At 49.5% G+C, this 23,786-nt stretch overlaps 1 protein-coding gene across 3 annotated transcripts in view; it reads right to left on the reverse strand.

The window, feature by feature from the left end:
* Window positions 1-780: 780 nt before the first annotated feature.
* Window positions 781-23,786, reverse strand: part of LOC119971683 (tryptophan 5-hydroxylase 1) — a 70,045-nt gene continuing 47,039 nt past the window's right edge. For all 3 annotated transcript variants that reach the window (XM_038807567.1, XM_038807569.1, XM_038807568.1), the window contains 4 exons: window positions 4,611-4,737; window positions 4,415-4,510; window positions 3,174-3,307; window positions 781-1,741 (listed from right to left, as the gene is read on the reverse strand). In XM_038807567.1, the coding sequence (XP_038663495.1) occupies window positions 1,567-1,741; window positions 3,174-3,307; window positions 4,415-4,510; window positions 4,611-4,737 (532 nt within the window). In that variant the 3' untranslated portion in view covers window positions 781-1,566. The remainder of the gene's footprint in view (window positions 1,742-3,173; window positions 3,308-4,414; window positions 4,511-4,610; window positions 4,738-23,786) is intronic.

Raw genomic sequence — 23,786 nt, forward strand, 5'->3', positions numbered from 1 at the left:
TGTCAGAATACATTTTCCTCATTTATTCTCAGTAACACTGGATGGCAGGAATATCTGCTAGTTTCTGGCATCCGTATTCCTGTGGGAAGATGCAATGGGATTAAAAGCTGATGGGGATGTAAAGCCATTCTAAATTTTCACCTTCAATGGAATTCTTCAGGCTCCCACCAGATAAACAACCTGCCAGTGGCCAGGGAATCCAATTGAAAAATGTGAACGACCCAGATGGCACGGTGGCTCAGTGGTTAGCACTGCTGCCTCACAGCTCCTGGGACCGGGTTCAAATCCAGCTTTGGGTGACTGTGAGAAGTTTGCACATTCTCCCCGTGTCTGCGTGGGTTTCCTCCGGGTGCTCCAGTTTCCTTCCACAGTCCAAAGATGTGCAGGTTAGGTGGATTGGCCATGCTAAATTGCCCCTTAGTGTCCAGGGATGTGCAGGTTAGGGCAGGTTGGACGGGGGAGTGGACGTGGGTAGAATGCTCTTTTCGAGGGTCAGTGCAGACTCGATGGGCCTAATGGCCTTCTAGGGATTCGTTAATTCTATGATTTTCACCCCAGAAATATTTAATTGTGTGCCCTTATAGTGTCAGAATTTTTACCTTGTTGATGACACTTTTGTTAGATTTTCCACTTTTGTTGAAATCAAGTTTGTATCCCTTCAAGCAGATTATCCCAAGTGCATCTTTTCATGGAGGAGTCTCTTCTGGCATCTTCTTCGCAAATGTATATTTTTGCTCTCTGGCTAGCCCGACATACGCTATTCTACAGTAATAATCAGGATTTAACTCATATAATACTTCATTTATTTCAATGAAGACCACCCATTACAGCAGCAGGCCTGAACATTAGACTAACCACCAAAGGACAGGCAGATGTTAATTCAGCATTCAGTTTCTTGAAGCTGCAAGTGTGAAGGATATTTTCTGTAACAGGCAATGCACATTGGCCAAATTTGCTCATTGCAATCATAGAACTATTGATAACTAAGCAATGTTCCTCGGGAATTCTCTCACGATCACAAAGGTGGCCATTTTATCAACATTATTTTAATCATAGGCAATGAGGAAATGAAGAACATGCTGCCATCCACTTTTTTTTATTGCAAAAGGTCCAACAATATGAATGGTGGAAACTGTCAGTCTGGTGTTCTAGCTGCAACTGTACTAGATTATGGAAAGTCTAGCAATATTCTGGGGAGAGAAAAACAGAGATAACTTTTCAATACTGTGGTCTTTCTTCAGAACCTGACAACCTGACTTCCATACCTTCAAATATCTGGGCCGAGGTGGCTCATTCAGTATTGAGATTTCGCAAACATAGCAACTTGAAGGAGCAGTGTTAATGTATTTCTGCTGAATCCTTAGCTAATTGTACATGGATAGCATGCTTGCTTTCCAAATGCAGATTGTTTCGAAATTGGGAATGTTTTCAGAGTTTGTGGTTTTGCAGGTTAATGTTTTGTATATTAATCAGGATGTTATCTAATTACACCTTAGGAATAACAAACAGGGTTGGACTTGCATTGGGGTGAGGGGTTAGGGTGGGAGTGAGGGGCTGGGGAAGAGCTCAGATGCCAAATTGCTTATTAATCCTGCTGAGAGCATCTGAAACAGTATCGAGTTCCTGACGAAGTTCCTGTACAATGTTGCTGATGCTCTTGGTGTCTTTCAGAACCTCTGCACTCTGTAAGTATGGGTTGTATCTCACAGTAAATGGGCGTTTGATGGTCTTTGCAAATTCCCTTGAAAAACAAAGTTGATAAACAGAGATTAGAAAGTTATCTGTATCACCACACCAATAGACCTGTTCTTAAGGTAGACTGGACAGAAGATCCCAGAATACAACCCTACGTTAAACGAGCTGGTCTCAGCTGGGAAAGCAATATAGCTTCAGTGTACCTGGGATGAAAAGGAAAAGCAGTCCGGGGTTCCCACTCCTGGTTATTGTTCATTACCTCCCTCTCATTAGTGCTGTTCAGATATCAAATAAGCTACATCAGTCCACCAGGCTGTAACACACTGCTCCAAATACCCTCTGAACATTGAATATAAAGGCTAAGACAGGAAGGGTGGCAACTTGAACAAGGTACCAGAGGGTTAAAATGTCATTGTTTTCTGGAGAAGTCGACAGAAAAGGGGAGAAGCATGTTCTTGGCCTATAATTATTATCTGCATGTGTACATTCCAGCAAGGGTCTTTGGATAGGGATCAGGAGCAGGAACCATGGTTTTCATTTCCATAATTGGAGAAAATTTTATTGCCAATTGTGGTGTCTTTCCCAACCCTGGGCTGAGATCAGATAAGTCAAATATCAAACCCGAGAGATTTCTGCTATGCCGGGCTCAACCAAGTGTCCCTTCACTTGTGTTGGCAGCAGTCTCATAATTTCTTCAAATCGCCTAAACAGATTGATTACACTCATAGTCTATTTCAACAAGATGGTAAGAGTGAGCTGAATTGCTATTTAAAGATTTTCCTTGCACAAAGAGGGTACCTTACCGCATTATTTATTGTGAATTTTATAGTTTGGGTAAGGGATGTTATGGTGATTGCCTCTTTAAGGGCAGCACAACAGAGTAAGGGTCACATGGCCTGTGTGACCAATCGGGACTCAGAGTAGAATCACCTCATGGTGAGAGGAGCTCCTTAGCAGAGAAACATTGCAGGAGCTAGGGATAGCCATGAGACTGCTGTACAATTCTTATTAATAAATATATTTTCTGTTGATTAATGAAGTCTTTGAAAATGCATCTTTGTAGATGTCACTGTTGGATAATAGAGAATTTGGCGTTTTGGGTATTCATTGTCACCATATAGAACAGGTTTGTGGAGGTAAAAGTCCCTTTTACTCACTCAATAATGACATAGCCTCAACCTCACACAAACAACCAACTTCATCAGTATGACTTGTTTCCATTTTGCACAACCAATCTACATTTTAATTAAGATGCTAATTTAGTGCCACAATGTTAATTTGGAGGGATTTTAGCATAATGTAGCAGCTGATAAGGATTGAATTGACACTGCACCAACCCATTTTACTTGGACCCTTACAGCTAATAGGCAGTTTTTATTGCAACAACTTGAGCTTGATTTAAGTACAAAAACCATGGCTGAAAGTTTATTGTCCTATTCAGTCCTCAACTACCACATTCTACTAGTCCTTCTGCTCACCTCATCTTCTCTTTTGCATCTTCAAAACTTTCTGAAACAAAATAAACATCTTGGAAAGTGGTGATGAGACACTCCTGCTTGCTTGTGACTTTTGGGTCAAAAGGCTTCACCTTGGTGTTTCCTGAGAGTGCGTGCTAAAACATTACAGAAAGAGCAGGTTAGTGTTCCTCAAAAATAAAATAAACAACTGCAATAAAAAACTCTTTATTGTCACAAGTAGGCTTACATTAACACTGCAATGAGGGCCAGGATTCTCCCCTACCCAGCGGGACGGGGTTCCCAGCAGGGTGGAATGGCGTGAACCACTCCGGCGTCGGGCCGCCTCAAAGGTGCGGATTTCTCCGCACCTTTAGGGGCCAAGCCCTAACCTTGAGGGGCTAGGCCCGTGCCAGAGTGGTTGGCGCCCCGCCGGCCGGTGGGAACGGCCTTTGGTGCCACGCCAGTCGGGGCCGAAGGGACTTCACTGGCCAGCAGAAGTCCGCGCAAGCGCCGGAGTATCAGCGGCTGCTGACGTCAACCCCCCGCGCAGGGGAGGGGGTCACTTCCGCATCCGCCATCGTGAAGACTATGGCAAACGCGGAAGGAAAAGAATGCCCCCACGGCACATGCCCGCCCGCCGATCGGTGGGCCCCGATTGCGGGCTAGGCCACCGTGGGGGGAACCCCGGGGCCAGATCGTGCCCCCCCACCCCCCCCCCAGGACCCCAGAGCCCGCCCGCGCCGCCTGGTCCCACCGGTAAGGTAAGTGGTTTGATTCCCGCCGGCGGGACCGGCATGACAGCGGCGGGACTTTGGCCCATCGCGGGCCAGAGAATCGCCAGGAGGGGGGCCCATTGACAGGCACAGCGCAATTCCCGCCCCCGCCGAATCGGGAGACGGCGGGGGCGGGATTCACGCTGGCCCCCCCGGAGATTCTCCGACCCGGCGGGGGGTTGGAGAATCCTGCCCGAGGTTACTGTGAAAATCCCCTAGTCACCACATTCCGGCGCCTGTTCGGGTACACAGAGGGAAAATTCAGAATGTCCAAATGACCTAACAGCACACCTTTTGGGAATTGTGGTAGAAAATCCGGAGCATCCAAGGAAGCCCACGCAGACACGGGGAGAACATGCAGATTCCACACAAACCCAAGCAGGAATCAAACCCAGGACCCTGGTGCTGTGAAGCCACAGTGCTAACCACTGCGCTGCTATGCCACCCAAATGCGTCTGCCTTCACTGGTTTGTTTAGAGTGATACTAACCTTGAGTTCACTGACAGAAGACAGCAGGCCAGCTCCATAGACTCTGAGTTGGCCATCTTGCTTACACAGACCAAATTCCACAGTAAAAAAGTAGCACTGTAAAATGAATCAATGATGGACAGACTTGAAATACAATCAGTCCCTTACATCATATAGCTGTAGTTCCACATTGAATCACAATATTAATGTAACTTACTGTGGCTAGTTTCTGAACTGCTTCATCCGATGCTCCCAGAGAAGCCAAGCCAATCTCCTGGGAGAATTGAGCAAAGCTTGGTTCAGCCAGAAGAGGAACATGCCCCAACAGCTCATGGCATGTGTCACTGGGAAGGAAGTACAAGAAAAAAATTCCTTTCAATTCCTGGGGTTAAATGCTATTTGGTTTTAATTATGCAGGCGATGGACAAAACATCAAACTGTAAAGGAACAATTAAAAATGCAATTAAAGATTCAACTTGAAAACCAACGTTGAAATGAGTGAAATAAATTTGAATTACACTCCGTTTTGGAATCATAATGCAACAAGAAAAGGTTCACAATAATGTAGGTTCTCAATTTCTATCTTGAACATGCTCAATGGTTGTGCTTTCACAGCCCAATGCAGTAGAGAATTCAAAATGATTCACCATCCTCCGAATGAAGAAATTCCTCCTCACCTCAGTCTTAAATGGCCTACCATTCTGAGAGTGCGCCCCCTGGTTCTAGACTCAGCGGCCAGGGGGAAACATCAACACCTACCCTATCATGCCATGCAAGGATTTTGTAAGCTTCAATGAGGTCACCTTTTATTTTTCGAAAGTCTAAAGAATACAGACCAAGTTTCCTCAATCTTTCCTCTAAAAGAATCCCAGGGATTAGTCTGGTGAATCTCTCCTACACTCCCTCCATGACAAAGATATCCTTCCTCAGATAAGAAGATCAAAACTGTACACAATACTCAGGTGCGATCTCACCAAGGCTTTATACAATTACAAGACACCTGTACTCCTGGACTCAAATCAATGAATGCCAACGTACCATTTGCCTTCCTAATAGCTTGCCGTACCTGTGTGCTAGATCTTAGTGACTCATGAACAAGGACACCATGGTCCCTTTGGGTATTAACACCTCTCACCATTTAGGAAATACTCTGCCTTTAGGTTTTTTCCTACCAAAGCGAATAACTTCACTCTTATTCATGTCATATCCCACCTGCCATGTTCTTGTCCATTCACTTAGTCTGTCTAAGTCTCCGTGAAGCCCCTTTGCATCCTTCTCACAACTTGCATTCCCACCTCATTTTGAGTCATCAGCAAATTTGGAAATATTACATTTGATCCCCAAATTCAAATCTAGATTGTGAACAGTGTGGCCCCAGTACTGATTCTTGTCGTACCTCACCAGTAACAGCCTGCCATCCTGAGAATGACCCATTTATTCCCAATCTATTTCCGTCTGTTGACCAATTCTCAATCCATACCAATATATTTAAGCCAATCCCATGTGTTAGAATCATAGAGGCCCATTGAATCTGCATCAGTCAAAAACAACCACCTAACTATTCTAATCCCATTTCCCAGCCCTTGGCCCATAGCCTTGTATGCCCTGGCATCACAAATGCACTTCTAAATACTTCTTAAATGTTATGAGGGTCTCTGCCACCACCACCTTTTCAGGCAGCGAGTTCCAAACTCCCATCACCCTCTGGGTAAAAAAAGAGTTTCCTTACATCCCCTCTAAACCTCCTTTCGCTTACCTTGAATCTATGCACCCTGGTATTTGATCCCTCCACCAAGGGGAAACGCTTCTTCCTGTCAAGTCTATCTATGCTCCTCATAATCTTATACATCTCAGTCATATCTCCCTTCAGTCTCCTCTGCTCGAACAAAAACAATCCAAAGGGCAGCACGGTAGCATGGTGGTTAGCATAAATGCTTCACAGCTCCAGGGTCCCAGGTTCGGTTCCCGGCTGGTCACTGTCTGTGTGGAGTCTGCACATCCTCCCCGTGTGTGCGTGGGTTTCCTCCGGGTGCTCCGGTTTCCTCCCACAGTCCAAAGATGTGCGGGTTAGGTGGATTGGCCATGCTAAATTGCTCGTAGTGTCCTAAAAAGTAAGGTTAAGGGGTGGGGGGTTGTTGGGTTACGGGTATAGGGTGGATACGTAGGTTTGAGTAGGGTGATCATGGCTCGGCACAACATCGAGGGCTGAAGGGCCTGTTCTGTGCTGTACTGTTCTATGTCTATGTTTAAGTCTATCCAATCTCTCTTCATAACGAAAACTCTCCAGCCCAGGCAACATCCTGGCAAATCTCCGCTGGACCCTTTCATACAATCATAGAATCCCTACAGTACAGAAGGAGGCCATTTGGCCCATCAAGTCTGTACCAGCCCTCTGAAAGAGCATGCTATCTAGGCCCCGTTCCCATTACCCCATCTATGGGAAATTTAGCATGGTCATTCCACCCAACCTGCACATCTTTGGTTTGTGGGAGGAAACCGGAGCACCCGGAGGAAACCCATGCAGACACGGGGAGAATGTGCAGACCCGCACAGACAGTGACCCAGCGGGGAATCGAACCTGGGACCCAGGACCCTGGCGCTGTGAAGCCACAGTGCTATCCATTTGTGCTACTGTACTGCCCACACACTGGACTAAATTCCATTTGCCACTGATCTGCCCATCTGACCAACTTGTCTGTGTCCTCCTGCAATCGAAGGCTATCCTCCTCACTATTTACCACCCCACCAATTTTCATATCATCCACGTACTTATTGATCAACCCTCCTACATTCATATCCCAATCATCTATATAAACCACAAACAGCAAGGGCCCCAACACTGATCGCTGTGGGACCCCACTGGACACAGGCTTCCAGTCAGGAAAAGACCCCTCGACCATCATCCTCTGCTTCCTGCCATTCAGACAATTCTGGATCCAATTTACCAAATTTCTTTGGATCCCCATGGGCTCTTACCTTCGCTATCAGTCTCCCATGTGGGACTTTATCACAAGCCTTGCTGAAGTCCAAGGAAACTACGACAAATGCATTTCCCTCATCTACACACCCGGTCAGCTCTTTGAAAAATTCAATCAAGTTGGTCAGACATGACCACCCCTTAAGAAAGCCATGCTGTCTGTTCTTGATTAATCCCTTCCTATCAAAATGCAAATTAATTCTGACTCTCAGAATTGCTTCCAATAGTTTCCCCATCACTGAGGTTAAACTGACTGGTCTGTAGTTTCCTGATTTATCCCTTCCTCCTTTCTTGAATAATGGTGCCTCATTGGCTATCCTCCAGGCCTCCGACACCTCTCCTGTGACCAGACAGGAATTGAAAGTTATTGCCAGCAGTTCTGCTATTTCCTCCTTTGCCTCACTCAGCAACCGGGGATACATTCATCTGGCCCTGGAGGTTTGTCTTCTTTTACTCCTGCCAGACTACTCAGACCTCCTCTCTGTCTATATTAATCTCTTTAATTTTTTTACAGTCCTTCCAAACCCACACTGTCCCTTTCATGAGTGAACACTGACACAAAGTATTAATTTACAACCTTACCGACATCCTCCGGCTCCACGCATAAATTACCATTGTGGTCCTTAATGGGCCCTACTCTTTGCCTCGTTATCCTTTTACCCTTAATGTACTTGTAAAACAACTTAAATTTACCTTTATTTTATCTGTCAGTCTATTTGTAATGTCTCTTTTTGCTCTCCTAATTTCCTTTTTAGATTCTCTCTTGCACAAACCACATGCCTCTAAGGCTTCTGTGGTTTTGAACCCTCAATATTTGCCACATGCCTCCATTTTTCTCCTTATCCAATGCTGTATATTCCTCAATATCCAGGGTTGACTGGATTTGTTGGTCTCACACTTTTTCTTGATTGGAAGATGCTGGCCCTGCACTCTCGCTATTTCCCTCTTGAATGCGTCCCACTGCTTTGTCACATTTACCTAAAAAAATGTTTGCTCCCAGCAGAGGGCAGCAGAGTAGAGCTACTGATCAGCTGTTCTGGGGAAATTTGCATACGTGCAGTGCGGTCAGCCTAATTTGAAGGTGTATCTGCGAAGGAGACACGAGGAGTTTGAGTGAAGGAAAGCATCCAGCAGAGGGCAGCAGAGCAGAGCTACTGATCAGCTGTTCTGGGGAAATTTGCATACGTGCAGTGCGGTCAGCCTAATTTGAAGGTGTATCTGCGAAGGAGACCCGAGGAGTTTGAGTGAAGGCAAGCATCCATCAGAAGGCAGCAGAGCAGAGCTACTGATCAGCTGTTCTGGGGAAATTTGCATACGTGCAGTGCGGTCAACCTAATTTGAAGGTGTATCTGCGAAGGAGACCCGAGGAGTTTGAGTGAAGGAAAGAATCCAGCAGAGCAGAGCTACTGATCAGCTGTTCTGGGGAAATTTGCATACGTACAGTGCGGTCAGCCTAATTTGAAGGTGCATCTGCGAAGGAGACCCGAGGAGTATGAGTGAAGGCAAGCATCCAGCAGAGGGAAGCAGAGCAGAGCTACTGATCAGCTGTTCTGGGGAAATTTGCATACGTGCAGTGCGGTCAGCCTAATTTGAAGGTGTATCTGTGAAGGAGACCCGAGGAGTTTGAGTGAAGGCAAGCATCCAGCAGAGGGCAGCAGAGCAGAGCTACTGATCAGCTGTTCTGGGGACATTTGCATACATGCAGTGCGGTCAGCCTAATTTGAAGGTGTATCTGCGAAGGAGACCCGAGGAGTTTGAGTGAAGGAAAGCATCCAGCAGAGGGCAGCAGAGTAGAGCTACTGATCAGCTGTTCTGGGGAAATTTGCATACGTGCAGTGCGGTCAGCCTAATTTGAAGGTGTATCTGTGAAGGAGACCCGAGGAGTTTGAGTGAAGGCAAGCATCCAGCAGAGGGCAGCAAAGCAGAGCTACTGATCAGCTGTTCTGGGGACATTTGCATACATGCAGTGCGGTCAGCCTAATTTGAAGGTGTATCTGCGAAGGAGACCCGAGGAGTTTGAGTGAAGGAAAGCATCCAGCAGAGGGCAGCAGAGCAGAGCTACTGATCAGCTGTTCTGGGGAAATTTGCATACGTGCAGTGCGGTCAGCCTAATCTGAAGGTGTATCTGCGAAGGAGACCTGAGGCGTTTGAGTGAAGGCAAGCATCCAGCAGAGGGCAGCAGAGCAGAGCTACTGATCAGCTGTTCTGGGGAAATTTGCATACGTGCAGTGCGGTCAGCCTAATTTGAAGGTATATCCGCGAAGGAGACCCGAGGAGTTTGAGTGAAGGCAAGCATCCATCAGAGGGCAGCAGAGCAGAGCTCCTCATCAGCTGTTCTGGGGAAATTTGCATACGTGCAGTGCGGTCAGCCTAATTTGAAGGTGTATCTGCGAAGGAGACCTGAGAAGTTTGAGTGAAGGAAAGCATCCAGCAGAGGGCAGCAGAGCAGAGCTACTGATCAGCTGTTCTGGGGAAATTTGCATACGTGCAGTGCGGTCAGCCTAATTTGAAGGTGGTTTGTGGAGGGGCTTGTTGTCAAGTGATAGATGAACTTCGGATCATTCGGGAGGCAGAGGGCGTCATAGATAGAAGCTTCAGGGAGGTAGTTACGCCAAAGAATAAAGATCGATGGGTGACGGTGAGAGGGGCTGGGGGTAAGCAGTCAGTACAGGGATCCCCTGTGGTCGTTTCTCCCCCTTAGTAACAAGTATACCGTTTTGGATACTTGTGGGGGGGGGGCGACTTACCAGGGGTAAGCCATGGGGTACGGGCCTCTGGCATGGAGTCTGTCCCTGTTGCTCAGAAGGGAAGGGGGGACAGGAGTAGAACATTAGTAATTGGGGACTCAATAGTCAGGGCACAGATAGGAGATTTTGTGGGAGCGAGAGAGACTCACGTTTGGTATGTTGCCTCCCAGGTGCAAGGGTACGTGATGTCTCGGATCGTGTTTTCCGGGTCCTTAAGGGGGAGGGGGAGCAGCCCCAAGTCGTAGTCCACATTGGCACTAACGACATAGGTAGGAAAGGGGACAAGGATGTCAGGCAGGCCTTTAGGGAGCTAGGATGGAAGCTCAGAGCGAGAACAAACAGAGTTGTTATCTCTGGGTTGTTGCCCGTTCCACGTGATAGTGAGACGATGAATAGGGAGAGAGAGCAATTAAACACATGGCTACAGGGATGGTGCTGGCGGGAGGGATTCAGATTTCTGGATAACTGGGGCTCTTTCTGGGGAGGTGGGACCTCTATAGACAGGATGGTCTACATCTGAACCTGAGGGGCACCAATATCCTGGGGGGGAGATTTGTTAGTGCTCTTTAGGGGGGTTTAAACTAATTCAGCAGGGGCATGGGAACCTGGTTTGTAGTTTTGGGGTACGGGAGATTGAGAGTATAGGGGTCAGGAGCACAGATTTGACTTTGCAAGAGGGTGCCAGTGTTCAGGTAGGTGGTTTGAAGTGTGTCTACTTCAATGCCAGGAGTATACGAAATAAGGTAGGGGAACTGGCAGCATGGGTTGGTATCTGGGACTTCGATGTTGTGGCCATTTCAGAGACATGGATAGAGCAGGGACAGGAATGGTTATTGCAGGTTCCGGGGTTTAGGTGTTTTAGTAAGCTCAGAGAAGGGGGCAAAAGAGGGGGAGGTGTGGCACTGCTAGTCAATGACAGTATTACGGTGGCGGAAAGGATGCTAGATGGGGACTCTTCTTCCGAGGTAGTATGGGCTGACGTTAGAAACAGGAAAGGAGAGGTCACCCTGTTGGGAGTTTTCTATAGGCCACCTAATAGTTCTAGGGATGTAGAGGAAAGGATGGCGAAGATGATTCTGGAAAAGAGCGAAAGTAACAGGGTAGTTGTTATGGGAGACTTTAACTTTCCAAATATTGACTGGAAAAGATATAGTTCGAGTACATTAGATGGGTCGTTCTTTGTACAATGTGTGCAGGAGGTTTTCCTGACACAATATGTTGACAGGCCAACAAGAGGCGAGGCCACATTGGATTTGGTTTTGGGTAATGAACCAGGCCAGGTGTTAGATCTGGAGGTAGGTGAGCACTTTGGAGACAGTGACCACAATTCGGTGACCTTTACGTTAGTGATGGAAAGGGATAAGTATACCCCGCAGGGCAAGAGTTATAGCTGGGGGAAGGGCAATTATTATGCCATTAGACATGACTTAGGATGTGTAGGTTGGAGAAGTAGGCTGCAAGGGTTGGGCACACTGGATATGTGGAGCTTGTTCAAGGAACAGCTATTGCATGTTCTTGATAAGGACGTACCAGTCAGGCAGGGAGGAAGGGGTAAAGCGAGGGAACCGTGGTTTACCAAAGAAGTGGAATCTCTTGTTAAGAGGAAGAAGGAGGCCTATGTGAAGATGAGGCGTGAAGTTTCAGTTGGGGCGCTTGATAGTTACAAGGAAGCGAGGAAGGATCTAAAGAGAGAGCTAAGACGAGCAAGGAGGGGACATGAGAAGTCTTTGGCAGGTAGGATCAAGGAAAACCCAAAGCTTTCTATAGGTATGTCAGGAATAAAAGAATGACTAGGGTAAGAGTAGGGTCAGTCAAGGACAGTGGTGGGAAGTTGTGTGTGGAGGCTGAGGAGATAAGCGAGATACTAAATGAATACTTTTCGTCAGTATTCACTCAGGAAAAAGATAATGTTGTGGAGGAGAATGCTGAGACCCAGGCTATTAGAATAGATGGCATTGAGGTGCGTAGGGAAGAAGTGTTGGCAATTCTGGACAAGGTGAAAATAGATGAGTCCCCGGAGCCTGATGGGATTTATCCTAGGATTCTCTGGGAAGCCAGGGAAGAGATTGCTGAGCCTTTGGCTTTGATTTTTATGTCATCATTGGCTACAGGAATAGTGCCAGAGGACTGGAGGATAGCAAATGTGGTCCCTTTGTTCAAGAAGGGGAGTAGAGATAACCCCAGTAACTATAGGCCGGTGAGCCTCACATCTGTTGCGGGTAAAGTCGTGGAGAGGATTATAAGAGATACGATTTATAATCATCTAGATAGGAATAATATGATTACGGATAGTCAGCATGGTTTTGTGAAGGGTAGGTCATGCCTCACAAACCTTATCGAGTTCTTTGAGAAGGTGACTGAACAGGTAGGCGAGGGTAGAGCAGTTGATGTGGTGTATATGGATTTCAGTAAAGTGTTTGATAAGGTTCCCCACGGTCGGCTATTGCAGAAAATACGGAGGCTGGGGATTGAGGGTGATTTAGAGATGTGGATCAGAAATTGGCTGGTTGAAAGAAGACAGAGGGTGGTGGTTGATGGCAAATGTTCAGAATGGAGTTCAGTTACGAGTGGCGTACCACAAGGATCTGTTCTGGGGCCGTTGCTGTTTGTCATTTTTATAAATGACCTAGAGGAGGGCACAGAAGGTTGGGTGAGTAAATTTGCAGACGACACTAAAGTCGGTGGAGTTGTAGACAGTGTGGAAGGATGTTGCAGGTTACAGAGAGACATAGATAAGCTGCAGAGCTGGGCTGCGAGGTGGCAAATGGAGTTTAATGTAGAGAAGTGTGAGGTGATTCACTTTGGAAAGAATAACAGGAATGCGGAATATTTGTCTAATGGTAAAATTCTTGGTAGTGTGGATGAGGTATCTCGGTGTCCATGTACATAGATCCCTGAAAGTTGCCACCCAGGTTGATAGGGTTGTGAAGAAGGCCTATGGTGTGTTGGCCTTTATTGGTAGAGGGATTGAGTTCCGGAGCCATGAGGTCATGTTGCAGCTGTACAAAACTCTGGTACGGCCGCATTTGGAGTATTGCGTACAGTTCTGGTCGCCTCATTATAGGAAGGACGTGGAAGCTTTGGAACGGGTGCAGAGGAGATTTACCAGGATGTTGCCTGGTATGGAGGGAAAATCTTATGAGGAAAGGCTGATGGACTTGAGGTTGTTTTCGTTACAGAGAAGAAGGTTAAGAGGTGACTTAATAGGACTTCCGGTTGCGGCTATGACCAGCTAAGTCGCACGTTTGGCTGCTCCTGCTACAAAGGTGTTTTCGGGCCGATTGGAGGGCCCCAACGGCGCTGTAAGGACAAATCCCGGTGGGGGAAGGATCCCTGAAGAGAACCAGACCAACTTTATGGTCGGTACCCGGAGTGGGGTGGTAAAGAGAGCAACAGCAGCTCCCAAAAAAAAGCGGGGGAAGAAGACCAAAATGGCGGCCGGTGGTGCACCCGAGGAATGGAGGAAATGGGCGGAGGAGCAGCAGGCCGCTCTCCTGCGCTTCTTTACGGAGCTGAAAATGGAGCTCTTGGAGTCAATGAATGCGACGACCACCAGGCTGATGGGAGCCCAGGCGACCCAAGAGGCGTCGATTCGGGAGCTGCAACAGGAGATGACTGCGAGGGAGGAGGAGGCCACGGTCCTCGTGGGAAAGGTAGAGGTGCACGAGGCACTCCACCTGAAATGGCAGAGCCGTTTTGAGGAGCTGGATACCCGAATGAGGCGGAAGAACCTGAGGATCTTGGGCCTGGCAGAAGGCCTGGAGGGGTCAGACCTCCCGGGATATGTAGCAGAAATGCTGAGCTCCCTGATGGGGGCAGGGGCCGTCCCTTCGCCCCTGGAGCTGGAAGAGGCCTACAGGGTCATGGCTAGGAGGCCAAGAGCAAATGAGCCCCCGAGGGCGGTGCTGGTGCGGTTCCAGCGACTTAGCGACCGTGAAAGAGTGCTGGAGTGGGCCAAGAGGGAAAGGAGCAGCAAGTGGGAGAATTCGACGGTGAGGGTCTACCAGGACTGGAGTGCGGAGGTGGCAAAGCGGCGGGCCCGGTACAACCGGACGAAGGCGGTGCTACATGCAAAACGGATCAGGTTCGGAATGCTGCAGCCAGCGCGCTTGTGGGTCACCTACAGGAACCAACACCACTATTTTGAGTCCCCAGAGGAGGCGTGGGCCTTTGTACAGGAAGAGAAACTGGACTCGAATTAGACCCAGGGGATACTTGGCGGCCGTAGCCGCTCGGGTACTTTCAGCTGAATTCTTTGTTTGGATTTTGAACTCTTGCTGTGGTTTTTCTTCTGATGTTTTTTCCCCCTTTGCCAACTTCCCTTAGTTATTGTTATTGTGGTTATTCATGGTTATTTATGGTTATTTATGCTGTTTGGTAGAGGGCGACTGTTAAGTACAATGTTATTTGTTATCTATCTGTTATTTATAATGTTAAGTTGGGGAGGCGGGACGGGGGGGAGAGCAGATCGGGGATATGGGCTCCTAGGGGGGGTTCTTTACAGGCATGGACGGGGACGGGGGTGGAACTGAAGATGGCGGGGTGGGGTGTGGCAGGGCGAAAGCGCGGGCTTTCATCTGTTTTCCCGCGCGCGGGGCAGAGGAGGGGGGGAGGGGAGGAGTGCGGGGCGTGGCTAGCAATGGCGACCTTTCCCGCGCTGGAGCGGGGCCAGGGAGGAGTGGCAAGGGGGGGGAGGCCCCCCCCCCGAGCCGGGGGGAGTCGGAGTGTGGGCAGGAGCAGCCGGGTCAGCGTGAACCAGCTGACTTACGGGAGTACGATGGAGGGTACATCGCGGCTAGGAGGGGTCCTAGCCTGGGGGGGGAGGGGGGTTAGGGAGGGACACCGGGTTGCTGCTGAAAAGACCAGAAACGAGAAGTGGAGGACTGGAGAGGTGGGGGGAGGGGGACATCGCCATGGGGAGCGGGTCAGAAGGGGAGGGTCGACCCGGGGCGAGCAGGGAACAGGACATGGCTAATCGGCAGGGGAGGGGGGCGGGTCGTCCCGCGACCCGGCTGATTACTTGGAACATGAGGGGGTTGAATGGGCCGGTCAAGGGATCAAGGGTATTCTCACACCTGAAGGGACTGAAGGCTGATGTAGCAATGTTACAGGAGACCCATTTGAAGGTAGTGGACCAGGTTCGCCTGAGAAGGGGGTGGGTGGGACAGGTGTTCCACTCTGGATTGGACGCAAAGAACCGGGGGGGTGGCGATTCTGGTGGGAAAGAGGGTGTCGTTCGTGGCGGAGGAGGTGGTGGCGGATAAGGAGGGTAGGTATGTGATGGTGAAGGGTAAGCTGCAGGGGGAGAAAGTGGTGATGGTCAACGTATATGCCCCGAACTGGGATGACGCGGGTTTTATGAGGCGCCTATTGGGCCTCATTCCGGGACTGGAGGCAGGGGGCTTGATCATGGGGGGGGACTTTAACACAGTGCTGGACCCCGGGCTAGACAGATCGAGCTCAAGGACCAATAGGAGGCCGGCAGCGGCAGAAGTGCTGAGGGGGTACATGGAGCAGATGGGAGGAGTAGACCCATGGAGGTTTGGTAGGCCGAGGGCGAGGGAGTATTCCTTTTTCTCCCACGTCCATAGAGTGTACTCCAGAATCGATTTCTTCGTGTTGAGCAGGGGGCTGATCCCGAGGGTACGGGAAGCTGAGTACTCGGCCATTGCGATCTCTGATCATGCACCACATTGGGTGGATGTGGAAATGGGGGAGGCGCGGGACCAGCGCCCGCTGTGGCGGCTGGATGTGGGGCTGTTAGCGGACGACGAGGTGTGTAAAGGGTCCGGAAGAGCATTGAGAGCTATCTGGACTTGAATGACACGGGTGAGGTGCAGGTGGGGATGGTCTGGGAGGCCCTGAAGGCAGTGATCAGGGGAGAGCTGATCTCCATAAGGGTGCACAGAGAAAGAAAGGAGAGGCAGGAGAGGGAGAGGCTGGTGGGGGAGATATTGGAAGTGGATAGGAGATATGCGGAGGCACCAGAGGAGGGGCTGCTGGGAGAACGGCGCAGCCTGCAGGTCAAGTTCGACCTGCTGACCACCAGGAAGGCAGAGACGCAGTGGAGAAGGGCACAGGGCGCGGTTTATGAGTATGGGGAAAAGGCGAGCAGGATGCTGGCACACCAGCTTCGCAAACGAGATGCGGCTAGGGAGATTGGGGGAGTGAAGGAGAGGGGCGGGAAGGTAGTGCAGAAGGGGCAAGAAGTGAACGGGGTCTTCAGGGATTTTTACAAGGAGTTGTATCGGTCTGAGCCGCCGACGAGGAGAGGGGGAATGGAGGACTTCCTAAACAAATTGAGGTTCCCAAGGGTCCAGGAGGGGCTGGTAGAAGGGCTGGGGGCGCCAATAGGGCTAGAGGAGCTAGTCAAGGGAATAGGTCAGATGCAGGCGGGGAAGGCGCCGGGGCCAGATGGGTTCCCGGTGGAATTCTATAAGAAAAATGTGGACTTGGTGGGACCGGTACTGGTACGAGCCTTTAATGAGGCGCGAGAGGGGGGGTTCTGCCCCCGACAATGTCGCAGGCTCTGATCTCCCTGATATTGAAGCGGGATAAAGACCCCGTGCAGTGCGGGTCCTACAGGCCTATCTCGCTTCTGAACGTGGATGCCAAGTTGCTGGCAAAGATCCTGGCAGCTAGAATAGAGGATTGTGTGCCAGGGGTAATCCATGAGGACCAGACGGGGTTCGTGAAGGGGCGGCAGCTCAACACGAACGTGCGGAGATTGCTGAATGTAATTATGATGCCGGCAGTGGAGGGGGAGGCTGAGATAGTGGTAGCGCTGGACGCGGAGAAGGCATTCGATAGGGTGGAGTGGGAGTACCTGTGGGAGACGTTGGAACGGTTTGGGTTTGGGGAAGGGTTTATTAAGTGGGTGAAGCTGCTCTACTCGGCCCCGACGGCGAGTGTAGTGACAAACGGGAGGAGGTCGGAGTATTTTGGGCTCCACCGAGGGACCAGGCAGGGATGTCCCCTATCCCCCCTACTTTTCGCACTGGCGATTGAACCGTTGGCGATGGCACTGAGGGGTTCAGGGGGGTGGAGAGGACTGACTAGGGGAGGGGAGGAACATCGAGTATCGCTGTATGCGGATGATCTACTGCTGTATGTGGCAGACCCAGAAGGGGGAATGCCGGAGATAATGGAACTATTAGCAGAGTTTGGGGACTTTTCGGGGTACAAACTAAATTTGGGCAAAAGCGAGGTTTTTGTGATACACCCGGGGGACCAGGGAGAGGGTATTGGGAGACTCCCCTTCAAGCGAGCAGGAAAGAGCTTTAGGTACTTAGGGGTGCAGGTGGCAAGGAACTGGGGGACCCTCCACAAGTTGAACTTTTCCAGGCTGGTGGAACAGATGGAGGAGGAATTTAAGAGGTGGGACATGGTACCGTTGTCGCTGGCGGGGAGGGTGCAGTCAATCAAAATGACGGTCCTCCCAAGGTTCTTGTTTTTATTTCAGTGCTTGCCCATCTTCCTCCCTAGGGCCTTCTTCAAAAAGGTGACGAGTAGCATCATGAGCTACGTGTGGGCGCATGGCACCCCAAGGGTGAGGAGGGTCTTTTTGGAGCGGAGTAGGGACAGTGGAGGGCTGGCACTACCCAATCTTTCGGGGTACTACTGGGCGGCAAATGTGTCAATGGTGCGCAAGTGGATGATGGAAGGGGAGGGGGCAGCTTGGAAACGAATGGAGAGGGCGTCCTGTGGCAACACAAGCCTGGGGGCCCTAGTAACGGCACCATGGCCGCTCCCCCCCACGAAGTACACCACGAGCCCGGTGGTGGCGGCCACCCTCAAGATATGGGGGCAGTGGAGGCGACATAGGGGGGAAATGGGAGGTCTGTTGGCGGCGCCAATAAGAGGGAACCATAGATTCATCCCGGGGAACATTGACGGGGGATTTCAGAGCTGGTACAGGGTGGGCATACGGCAGCTGAAGGACCTGTTTATAGAGGGGAGGTTTGCGAGCCTGGGAGGGCTGGAGGAGAAGTTTGAGCTCCCCCCGGGAAACATGTTCAGATATTTACAAGTGAAGGCATTTGCTAGACGGCAGGTGGAGGGGTTCCCCCTGCTCCCCAGTAAGGGGGCGAGTGATAGGGTGCTCTCGGGGGTCTGGGTCGGAGGGGGGAAGATATCAGACATCTACAAGATAATGCAGGAGGCGGAAGAAGCATCAGGGGAGGAGCTGAAAGCCAAGTGGGAAGGGGAGCTGGGAGAGCAGATAGAAGACGGGACGTGGGCGGATGCACTGGAGAAGGTCAATTCTTCCTCCTCGTGTGCGAGGCTGAGCCTCATTCAATTTAAGGTGCTGCATAGAGCTCACATGACGGGGACAAGGATGAGCCGGTTCTTTGGGGGTGAGGACAGGTGTGTCAGATGTCTGGGAAGCCCAGCGAACCATGTGCATATGTTCTGGGCATGTCCGGTGCTGGAAGGGTTCTGGAAGGGGGTGGCAAGGACGGTGTCGAAGGTGGTGGGGTCCAGGGTCAAACCAGGATGGGGGCTTGCGATCTTTGGGGTCGGGGTAGAACCGGGGGTACAGGAGGCTAGGGAGGCCGGAATACTGGCCTTTGCGTCCCTAGTGGCTCGACGAAGGATATTAATTCAATGGAAGGACGCGAGGCCTCAAGCGTTGAAACTTGGATTAACGATATGGCTAGCTATATTCAGCTAGAAAGGATCAAATTTGCCCTGAGAGGGTCGGTACAGGGATTCTCCAGGCGGGTGGCAACCTTTCCTTGACTTTTTAGATCAGAGATAGACGTTCGGGGTCGTGGCAGCAGCAACCCGGGGGGGGGGGTGGGGGGGGGGGGGGGAGAGGGGGAGGGAGGGAGGGGGGGGGAGGGGGAGGGGAGGGGGGGGCAGCAAGGGTCGTGGGGGGACATGCACGACTGTAACGCGGGCAAGTCTGCTCGCTGCTCATGTCTGAAACTGTAGGCTGCCTTGTTTGTTAAGGTTGCCTGGGGGGGGGGGGGGGGGGGGAGGACTGGTGCGCGCGAGAGGGCGGGCGAGGGAGGGACATTTGCCTAGAGGGATTGTGTTGTAAATAATTTAAAAATTAGTAGGGGTAAATGTTTGTATGGAAAAACTCTTTCAATAAAAATTATTTAAAAAAAAAAAGAGGTGACTTAATAGAGGCATACAAAATGATCAGAGGGTTAGATAGGGTGGACAGTGAGAGCCTTCTCCTGCGGATGGAGGTGGCTAGCACGAGGGGACATAGCCTTAAATTGAGGGGTAATAGATATAGGACAGAGGTCAGAGGTAGGTTTTTTACGCAAAGAGTGGTGAAGCCGTGGAATGCCCTACCTGCAACAGTAGTGAACTCGCCAACATTGAGGGCATTTAAAAGTTTATTGGATAAGCATATGGATGATAATGGCATAGTGTAGGTTAGATGGCCTTTAGTTTCTGACTTCCCATGTCGGTGCAACATCATGGGCCGAAGGGCCTGTACTGCGCTGTATCGTTCTATGTTCTATGTTCACTCTGGTCAAATCAGATCTGACCTTAATAAAATCGGTCTTCCCCCAGTTTAGAGCTTTGATCTCAGGCCCACCCTTGCCCTTTTTCATAACAATTTTGAACCTAACGAAGTATAAGAACAAAGAACAAAGAAAATACAGCACAGGGACAGGCCCTTTGGCCCTCCAAGCCTGTGCAGATAATGATGCTCTAACTAAAAACAAAACCTTCTATCATTTCTTGGTCCATATTTCTCTATTTCCTCCCTATTCATGTACCTATCCAGATGCCTCTTAAATGTTGCTAATGTTCCTGCTTCCACCACACCCTGTGGCAGTGTGTTCCAGGCATCCACCACTCTCTGTGTGGAAAAACTTACCCTGCACATCTCCCTTAAACTTTCCCCTACTCACCTTGAACCTGTGACCTCTTGTAACTGACAATTCTACCCTTGGACAAAGCCTCTATCTATCCACCCTGTCTATGCCTCTCATAATTTTGTGGACCTCTATCAGGTCTCCCCTCAGTGTCTGTCTTTCCAGTGAAAACAATCCTAGTTTATTCAACCTCTCCTCATAGCCAAAACCCTTGAGACCAGGCAACATCCCGGTGAACCTTCTTTGCACTCGCTCCAAAACATCCACATCCTTCTGATAATGTGGTGACCAGAACTGCACGCAATTCTCCAAATGCGGCCTTAACAAATGCGGTCTTAATCACCTTGGCCACTTGTGTTGCCACTTTTATGGAACTGTGGATTTGCATGCCCAGAACCCGCTGCATGTTAATGTTCCTTAGGGTTCTGCCATTTACAGTATAATTCATACCTAGATTTGATCCTCCAAAATGCATTACTTCGCATTTGTCTGGATTAAACTCCATCTGCCATATCTATATCTTGTTGTACCCTCTGACAATCCTCGGCACGATCAGCAACTTTGCCAATCTTCGTGTCACCCGCAAACTTACTAATCAGACTGCCCACATTTTCCTCCATATCATTTATATATACTACAAACAACAGAGGTCCCAGCACTGATCCCTGCAGAACACCATTAGCTGCAGATCTCCATTCTGAAAAACACCCTTCCACCTCTACTCTCTGTCTTCTATAACCAAAGTTCTGAATCCATCTAGTCAACCCACTGTCTCCAAACTTCTCCCCACTGATCTTCAAACACTTTACCAGCTTTGTTACTGAAAATTAAGTCCAGGACCACCGCCGATCTTGCGGGTTCTTCCATGTACTGGCTTAAAAAGTTCTCCTGGATGCATTTTAATAATCCCGCTCCCTCTAAACCTTTCACACTATGGCTACCCCAGTTAATATTGAGAAAGGTGAACCCCCCCCCCCTATCACTACCCTACTAATTTTACACTTCTCTGAAATTTGCCTCCATATCTGCTCTTCTATTTCTCTTGGACTGTTAGGGGGCCTATAGAACACTCCCAGCAATGTAATTGCTCCTTTTTGGTTTTTAAGTTCCACCCACATGGCTTCAGTTGAAAACCCTCTAAGATGTCATCCCTCTCTACTGTTGTAATTGATTCCCTGTTCAAAATTGTGACACCCTCTCCTCTTTTACCTCCTTCCCTATCTCACATGAAGATCCTGTAACCTGGAATTTTGAGCTGCCAATCCTGCACCTCTCTCAACCATGTCTCAGTGACAGCAATGGCATCATACCCCCATGTTTAAATTTGTGCCCTGAATTCATCTGCCTTGTTTGTCAGACTCCTTGCATTAAAATAAATGCCATCCAATTTTGCCAAACTCCCTTGTGACTTAACTAGTCTAGGCATTCCATGCCTTCCTGGCTCACTTAATGTCTGTTTTAATTTTGACTGTGCATCTATCCATGCTGAACCTTCTCTCAGCATCCCAGGCCCCTGCCAAGTTAGTTTAAAACCGTCCCCAACAGCACCAGCAATCCTTCTTGCATGGACACTGATCCCATTTTGGTTCAAGCGCAAATCGCCCACCTGATACAGATCCCACCGTCCCCAAAAACAGTCCCAATGTCCCAGAAATCTAAAGCCCTCCCTCCTGCTCCATCTCTCCAGCCACACATTCATCTGGACTAACCTCTTATTTCTATACTCACTAGCACATGGCACAAGAGGTAATCCAGAGATTACCACCGTCTAGTTCCTGCGTTTTTACTTCCTAGCTTACTAAAATCTGCTTGCAGGATGTCATCCATTTTTCTGCTTATATTGTTGGTACCAATGTGTACCACAATATTTGTCTGTTTACCCTCGACTCTTCAGTATGCCCTGCAGCTGTTCAGTGACATCCCTGACCCTGGCACCAGGTAAGCAACATACCTTCCATGAGTCTCTTTTGTGGCCACAGAAATGCCTGTTTGTTGCCCATACAACTGAATCTCCTGCACTATATCACTGATATAGGTGGGCAAAGTGCGCGGGAGGGGGGGTGGGCAGCAAACCATGCCCACATGTTCTGGGCATGTCCAAAATTGAGGGGAGTTTGGCAGGGGTTTGCCGCATCATGTCCACGGTATTAAATACGAGGGTGACAACGAGTCCAGAGGTGGCGATTTTTGGGGTGTCATCGGATCCAGGAATCCAGGAGGAGAAATAGATAGATGTTCTGGCCTTTGCTTCCTTGGTAGCCCGGAGGCGCATATAACTAGTATGGAGGGACTCAAAGCCCCCGAAATCGGAGACCTGGCTTTCGGACATGGCAGACTTCCTCTGCCTGGAGAAAATTAAGTTCGCCATGAGAGGGTCTCTGTTAGGGTTCGCCCAGAGGTGGCAACCATTTGTCAACTTCCTCGCAGAGAATTAATCATCAGCAGAAGGGGAGGAGGGGTTAGGTTAGTATAGATTAGAGGGGTAAACAATGGTAGGACCTGAGGGAGTGGGAGGTGGTATTTGCACTATGGTAATATTTTTCTTGTTATGTACATTGTTGATTTTGTTGTTGTTACAATGCCAAAGAAATACCTCAATAAAATGTTTCTTAAAAAAAAAGCCCATCTGGTCTTCTGCCACCATCTCTGGTACGAAGTTTTCCAGTCACCTGGCTAGGATTTTGGCCAGTATCTTTACATCTACGTTGAGCAGCAAGATGGGTCTGTAAAACCCGCATTCTGTTGGGTCTTTGTCTTTTTTGGTTTCGATCCATCGACCTCTGGATTATGGACGCAGCACGCTTCCGCTGCGCCACTCTAATACTTGGTCTTTCTCTTTTTTGGCTATCAGCAAGATTGAGGCTTGTGCTAACATTGGTGGCAGGGTGCCCCTTGCCAGCGAATCTGTGAACATGTCCCGCAGGTGCGGGGCCAGTAATGTTGCAAATATTTTGTAAAAGTCCACTAGGAGTTTGTCAGGTCCCGGGGCCTTCCCCGGTTGATGCTCTCCATGACTTCACCCAGTTCTCATGGTGCTTCCATGTAGTGATTTCTACACGGACAACAGACTGACAACGCTTGAAGAACTGATGGAGAGACTCCAACTGACCAGGGGAATGAGTTATGACTCATGCAAGTAAAAAGCTTCCTCCATAGGGAAACAAGGGCATACCCACGGGCACCAAGACAGACACTACTAGAATAATTGTTAGATGTGGGCAAACGGGGGGCAGGGACTGCAGGGACCTGTATGGACGAATGTTAAGAAAAGCATGCTCCCCACTGGACAAGACTAGAGAAAAATGGGAGGTAGAGCTAGGGATCGAAATAGGGTGGGGACTCTGGAGCAAAGCACTGAACAGGGTCAACTCCACCTCCTCATGTGCAAGGCTAAGCCTGATGCAGCTAAAAGTGGAGCACAGAGCAAACTTAAACAGAACCTGAATGAGCAGGTTCTTTCCAGAGGTCGAGGACAAATGTGAATGGTGCCAGGGAGGCCTGGCCAACCACACCCACATGCCCCAGATTTGCCAGGTTCTGGACTCCTTCTTCGAGACAATGTCCATGGTTGTGGGGGTGAGGGTGGAGCTGTACCCAAAAGTGGCAGTCTTCAGGGTATCGGACCAGCCAGAACTTCTTATGGGGAGAGGGTTGACGGCCTTGCCTTTGCCTCCCAAATCGCCCGCCGAAGAATCCCACTTGGCTGGCAATCAGCATCACTGGCACACCTGTCGGAATTTCTTGTGATAGTCAGCACTGATGTATTATATTGTATATATGGGTTTTACGGTAAGGCCCCGTACTACAGGTATGAGGGTAGATCCCTG

This window comes from Scyliorhinus canicula, chromosome 9 (assembly GCF_902713615.1).
Source record: "Scyliorhinus canicula chromosome 9, sScyCan1.1, whole genome shotgun sequence".
NCBI classification, from domain to species: domain Eukaryota; kingdom Metazoa; phylum Chordata; class Chondrichthyes; order Carcharhiniformes; family Scyliorhinidae; genus Scyliorhinus; species Scyliorhinus canicula.